Source organism: Accipiter gentilis, chromosome 4 (assembly GCF_929443795.1).
Source record: "Accipiter gentilis chromosome 4, bAccGen1.1, whole genome shotgun sequence".
Classification (NCBI taxonomy): Eukaryota; Metazoa; Chordata; class Aves; order Accipitriformes; family Accipitridae; genus Astur; species Astur gentilis.
The window spans coordinates 12,116,952-12,123,833 of record NC_064883.1 but is presented as its reverse complement, the minus strand read 5'-3'; the positions used below and the strand labels follow the sequence as shown (position 1 = coordinate 12,123,833).

The 6,882-nt window shown below is 45.1% G+C and overlaps 1 protein-coding gene across 1 annotated transcript; it reads left to right on the top strand.

Moving 5' to 3' along the window:
• The first annotated feature begins 548 nt into the window (after window positions 1-548).
• On the top strand, window positions 549-4,654 carry IL6 (interleukin 6). The gene is made up of 5 exons (XM_049798916.1): window positions 549-665; window positions 1,054-1,224; window positions 1,322-1,435; window positions 1,656-1,802; window positions 4,198-4,654. The coding sequence occupies exons 1-5, from the start codon at window positions 549-551 to the stop codon at window positions 4,387-4,389; spliced, it is 741 nt and encodes a 246-aa protein (XP_049654873.1). The 3' UTR covers window positions 4,390-4,654.
• The last annotated feature ends 2,228 nt before the right edge of the window (window positions 4,655-6,882 follow it).

Genomic DNA, 6,882 nt, shown 5'->3' with positions numbered 1-6,882 from the left:
CCGATTTCATTTTAAAAAAAATAAAAAATAATTAAAAAGGTCAGTTTGCCCAAAATCGGGTCAAGACATTCCCGAAGTTCAATGTCAGCATGCCTTGCGCAGTTTGACTCAGTCCCCACTCTGCAAGATTAACCCAAATGGGCACACTTGCCCTGGGTGAAGAGTCCCTCTGCGAAAGGTCAAAATTCCCAACGCACCTCCCAGGTAGGCAGAAAGAGATAAGGCGGCAGATAAGAGGGAACTGCGCGGCACTTCCTGCAGCCACCCTCCCGCCCGAGCTGTAGGAGCTGGCTTCGGCCCCATTCTCTGTGCATTTCAAGGGTACGAACGTGATGTATTTCATCCTTCCCATCCGTAGCTCGCAGGGAGAGAGGCAACTTAGGACTTAACGCGTACTCGGCACCTCGACAGGCGCGTGTAGTTGCCCGTATACGGACACTAAAAAGAGCTGAACCGCAGCGATAAACGCGCGCAACACAAAGTTTATGAAACATTAAGACAAACGCGTGAAAACGCGCACGGTACGTAAAGCGCGTATGTACACGGGTATGTCGGTCCGTAAGGTTTCCGAGAGTTTCGGCGCGGCCGGCGCCGGCGCCGGCCCCGGCCCGGCGGGGACAGGTGAGCCGCTGGCGGCGGCGGCGGGGCAGCACGGCCCTCAAGGAGTTACTACGTCGGGTACAGGAGAGCGATGAGCTCACGCTCCCGGCTGCCCCCCCCCGGCCCCGTTTCACAATCCCGCCGCGCTCCGGTGGGGCGAAGGCTCTGTGGCAAGCCCGCTGCCCTACACACCCCCGTGTTCTCATGCCGGATTTTCCCGGGCCATGAATAATCTCGAAGCCCCCTCGATAAATACACGTTCAGGGATGCCCGGAGCTCATTCAACCCGCCAGCCTCGCCGACGAGAAGGGGCCGGGGCCGGAGCCGGAGCCGAGCAGCCGCACCATGAAGTTTCCCCAGGACTGCGACTGCGACCGCGACCGTGACTGCGACCGCGCCGGCCGCCGCCGCCGCCCGCCCGCCCTCCGCGCCGCCGCCGCCGCCGCCGCCCTGCCGCCGCTGCTGCTCCTCCTGCTGCTGCCGCGGGCCGCCGCCGCCCCGCTGGCCGCCGACTCCTCGGGGGAGGCCGAGCCGGAGGAGGCGGCGGGGCGGCGGGCGGCGCTGCCCGACTGCGTGCGGCTGGCCCGGCTGCTGCACGCCCGGGCGGCCCAGCTGCAGGAGGAGGTGGGTTCGGGGCGGCACGGGGGGTCGCACACAGCCGGCCCGGGGGCGGCCGCCTCCCGGCCGAGGTGCGACGAAAGTTCTCGGTGTCTCTCCCCAGATGTGCGAGAAGTTCACCGTCTGCAAGAACAGCATGGAAATGCTCGCCCAGAACAACCTCAACCTCCCCAAGGTGACGGAGGAAGACGGGTGCCTGCTCGCCGGCTTCGATGAGGCAAGGAACCCCTCTCCCTCCTGCTCCAACCCTGCCTGCCTGGGGCGCTTTTCACCTGCTCCAAAAAACCGTGGAAGTCGACCTGGAGATCTGTGCCGGCTCCAGCTGGCCCACGCTCGCTCTGCATAAGCGTCACCCGCTTACCTGCGCCGCACCCGCAATATCGCGGCCGAGGCATTTCTGAGCTGCACGTAACTTTCTCACCCTTCTCTCGTTTCAGGATAAATGCTTGAGGAAAATCTCCAGCGGGCTTTTTACGTTTCAGACGTACCTTCAATACATACAAGAAACTTTTACTAGTGAAAAGCAAAACGTTGAATCGCTGTGCTATAGTACAGAGCACCTGGCAAATACCATAAGACAGATGGTGAGTTCGTTTTACGTTCACTCCAATAATTGTTACGGCTTAGCACTGATGTGTACTCGGAGAAATAGGATGCTATGTGAAGCTGAACATCTCCCACTTTCATTTCTCTCAGCGGAAACGGGTGACGGTTCCTTAATGCTCAGATACTTACCCTTACGACTAACTTACAGGTTTTACAAGGCTTTGCTTTCTTTTCTTAAAGAAACAACTCCTCTTCCTACTTTCTGTTGTTATTTCTAATTTCCAAACCAGCAATTAAATGTGTCATTGTTTTAAGAATAAATATACTAATGCTGCCTGGCTGACAGAAATAAGATTTCTCGGGGAGCTTGTTCGTAATTGTAGAACTACAGTTCAGTCCAAGCCTTTTAATGTTGCAACCCCCTGACAAGTAGAACTAAGTAACCTTTTTTAAAAACCCATATAAATAATAAAAGAAATACATTTTTACAATATTATTAATCATTACAACTCTCCAAACCAAACTTTTAAGCCAAGCTGTATGGTATATTGAGAGATCGATCAGTAGCTCAAAAATCAAGGAAGACCGTTAAATTCAATTTTTACTAAACTGAACTCGAATTTTGAATTTAGTCAAGTTAGTTTTAGTCAAGTTAACAACTTGACTAAATAAAAGGTGCCGCCTATTGAAAAGCACACATTTTGCTTGTAGTCATCACAAAAAAAAAAAAAAAAATAACTGTTCCTTCTTTTCAAATACCCAATTCTCTTTTGATTTGGTAAAATAAATGCTATTCATTTCTGACAGTCATGTTCTATGTTTTGGAGAGCTCTGAAAGATCACACTTCAAAAATTCACTTCATTCCTGCAGTTCTTACTCACGTGAATAACCCTCAACATGAATATTTACCTCCTTTTGTCATCAGGGCAACTATTTGCCTGAGTAAGAACCAACCCAGGTGAGTAAGGACTGCAGAAATCTCAAAGCATTATTTCCTTCAAGGCATCTGTTTTTTGGCATCTGAAAAGCCCATTGTGTGTTTGCCGTACCTTTCCTGACATATTTATTTATGTCCATCATTCTTTAACTGAAAGGGAGCTGAACTGCTTTTTTCACACTGTGCTACCTAAGAACAATAGTCCCGTCATAAGACAGGCAACTGACTACTGGCTTCCAACTTGATATATTAGTTTGCAGAAAGTTCATTTCCTAACTGGGAGAGACTAGCCTTTTCGGAAAATTAGTAGGATCGAGGTAGTTGGAACAGGCAGAAGTAAACACAGTTATCAAAAGCAAAATCCGTACTTGTGGAAACTACAGAGTTTTTGAGAAAGAGAGGAATCTTGATTTCCAGGTTAGAAATTTTTCTTTATGAGAGAAGTCTACCTGCTATTTTGGGCAACGAGAGCAAGGCCAGAATCTGTCACTTGTGGTCAGGTAGATCCATCAGCACGATACCTGTCTGGATACCCAGATACAAACTTTTACAGCATGCAACAAGGAGCTGGATATACCAGTAACTGGATGTGTGATCAGAATCCATTTCCAAGTAGTCTGGACAGAAAGAATATTCTTCTCTTACTGAATTTCACAAAAAAAAAAAAAAAAAGATGTTCCAGAAGGAGATGTGCATGTTTTTGCCACTTTTTAAAGGGTAGGAGAGATCTTAAAAACCAGCATGAAACAGATATTTACTATTAGACTTCTAGACCCCAAATCATCTCAAACAGCTCCATAATTTGTGTAACTCCCATTTTCAGAAGTCACTTACCCACTTCATAGGACAAGTTTTTAAAAGGCATTTGGGTACCAAGTGCCCAGTGCTGTCAGTCAGCATTAGGTACATAACTTCTTTTACTCATCTTGCAGTTAGGATCCCACGCATCAGTGAAAGTTGGTGACATTTGGTCTCCCACATGCCTAATTGCCTGGAAAGTAATAATTAAGCAGCTAAACAAGTTTGACATCTTTGGAAACTGTTAATCTACTACAAAATGTGAGAATACTCCAATGTCATCCAATTAACTTATCACTCACATTGGAGCGGCCAGTACAGGTAATCACCACCAACAAATCATGATCAGCATCTTCCCACTGACCACACGGTTGGCAGACAGCAGGAGAGGTATCGATCTGTTCAGTGCAGCATGTTGGACCGCGACACCAGACATTGCATTCAAACCAGAACAAACAGTATAGATCAGACGACACCCTCTGATTCTTCCACAGCAATTGCAGCAGGCATCAACATACCTGAAACCCCACTGCAGAAGCAGGGCTGTAAGGAAGCACAGGTCCCAGGGGGGTCTGTCGTCCACAGCACAGAAAGGGTGGATACACTGCTGGTCGGGAACATATTATAAACCGATGCTCTCCAACAAGCTCAATTACAATGTTTTAACCAGGGCACCCCAATATTGCCTTTTTCACAGGTGGTCAATCCTGATGAAGTGATCATCCCAGACTCTGCTACCCAGGAATCCCTCCGTGCAAAGCTAAAGTCCAATAAGAACTGGATAGAGAAAATCACCACCCACCTCATCCTCCGAGACTTTACTTCATTTATGGAGAAAACAGTGAGGGCCATTCGCTACTTGAAAAATACCAGGAGTTTCAGTGTCTGAATGTTTTAATTCAGGCACAATCCTTCGTTACAATCTGTCATGTGGCAGATGACAGTGTTGTTCTGTTTTAAGAACCAGAGATAGTAACAATGGTTTGCATTTATATACATTCTCATTTCCTTCTAGGAACCTATTTATTGTATTTAAAGTATTTATTAGTTTCTAATGTTTCCTATTTATATTTTCAATATTTAGAAATAATTTAAACAAAGGACGTATTTTATTTCATTTCTAACGGTACTATTCAAAATATCAACTTACTGAATATGTATTCAACAAAAAAATATTTTCAGAAGCCAGAAAAATTGTTGTGTAACTTATGTTTTTAAAGTATTTGAGATGGTATTTATGACTTATTTATATTTTTAAAGCAAATAAAAGCTGATTTTTTAAAAAACAAAACTGTATAATGGTTTGAACTTTAAATAAGACTAAGGAACTCTTAACATATTCAATTTTTAATACCTGCAATTATCAAAATAACCACTTTCAAGAATTTAGATTTCATCTTTATGAATAGGTCAGTTATCTACATAGCGCGTACATATACACACATACACAGACACCTTGATCAACACATAATTCTTAAAATGGGATAAAGGAACCAGATCTACTGAACATTGCACTTAAGAATGAACACAATAAAGCATCATTGCTCTTGAGAAACAAATGAACAATGAGTCCCCTATATTTAATAAGAATGCTCCATAAAACTGTAATTGTTTCTAAGCATCTGCTTACAAGTCAAGCAATCTCGTTCAAACAAATGAAATGGTAAGATACCACATTAATAGCTTTGACATGAATACTATCATCTGATTAGACTTATTGCTGTCATCCAAGGGAATTTTCCAAGTTTGATTAAACATCTCTCCCCTCTCCCCCATGAAGCAGAAACAAACAAACAAACAAAAAAACCCTTAGGTTCTTTCCTTAAGTGATATAAATCAACATATTGCTGCTCAGATATCAATGACCACTGACGATCTAATACATTTGTCTTTTGTCATTTATATTCCACTAGCATGGACAGACCACATAATATGAATGCATATTCTTGAATACCGTAGAGAAAAAACACACAGGTCCTTAGCCCAAGTACCAAACCACTGAAAAGTTCCTTAGCTGTATCATCTGCTTCATTGTGGCTGTGCAGGTACCTCGTATACCCAGATTCGGAGGAATTCACAGCACACACAAGGGATGCAAGCAGCAGTAGCCCCTCGAGCTTTGTCCCTACAAGTGGTGGAACATTAATTACCCTCTCTCTTGCAGGACAGTGGTGCAGATGAGGAGATGAAAGGCAAGCCCTGGAATGTGGATGTCAGTAAATTCTCCTCTTCCTCTGAGTGATCTGATTGTCCACACATACATTCCATCCCTTGGGATGCCAAAACAGTGACCAGTCCACCCAGAGCCCACATCTCAAGAGGCTCAAACCAAAACAAACCACAGCTTTGCCCAATATGGTAAAAACAATGTTGAGTTGTGCAACAACTCAAGAAGGAATGAGGAGACCTCAAGGTGGTCACTTTCAAGATGTCTGTGGTGAATTAAGTTTTTCTCACGTCACAGAAGATCCTGCTTTAGCTGTCCTGGCATGTGCTCTAGGAGACATAGAAAAGCCTAGTTTGACTTTTTTGCAGCTTACCTTCACAAAGATTTTCTTAGTGACCATTTGGTTAGAGACCATCCTGGCCCTTATTACATCCAGAATAGCTATGAGACCCAAATGTGGATCCCATATTGGACCTTTTAAGGACTTTATTATTACTATGTGAGAACCGAGAGGGAAAGAAAAAAAACCCACAAAACAGACTAAAAAGAAAGGCATCTCCCGGTCTCATCTCTCCCAGTAGCGGATGGCTGCCTGAGATCACCATTAGTTACTATGTACACTGCAGCTAAGCAAATTCACACCAATTTCCTCCTTGAATGCCAGGAAGCATTCAAGATACGGGGTAATGAAATCTCATGCGATTGATAGACAAGCGTCCACACTTCCCACCGGCACCCTTCAGCTGTTGGCCAGGTTGTCTGCAATTCTAGTAAAGATGTAAATGCTTCTACATTTTAGGATGCAGAAGATGAGCAAAGACTACCACTTGCTGGGTGGGTAGGTCAACTTTCAAGTCCTTCCTGGAGTGATGCTGAGAGCTGATGCTGAGCTGCCATCATTTTACCTCTGGCTCCTCCACAGCCACCCGCAATTCTCAGGGTACTTCCACACAGCAGCTGCCTTGCTGGCTATTGTTTTGCTGTCACTGTGCCAACTTTGGGGACTGCGCCAAGGATAAGCACCACTTGCTGAAATCTACACTCATTGATACTTGTGGCACATAAAGACCTGCCGTGGGGAATTCATATGGAAGTCAGAGAACTAAACACTGTTGAGCATGTTACGGGGCCTCTCAAACTAACCAACTTACCGTCCTTTTTCCAGTTTGCTGTGTAGAAAGTATTTTACAACAATCAATAGACGCACATGGACAT

Excerpts from the sequence above, each read along its gene's own strand:
- IL6 (XM_049798916.1), top strand. The coding sequence starts at position 549 with ATGTCGGTCCGTAAGGTTTCCGAGAGTTTCGGCGCGGCCGGCGCCGGC. Across the intron at positions 666-1,053 it reads GGCAGCACGGCCCTCAAGGA|CCGCCGCTGCTGCTCCTCCT; the intron begins GTTACTACGTCG and ends GCCGCCGCCCTG. Across the intron at positions 1,436-1,655 it reads TGCTCGCCGGCTTCGATGAG|GATAAATGCTTGAGGAAAAT; the intron begins GCAAGGAACCCC and ends CTCTCGTTTCAG.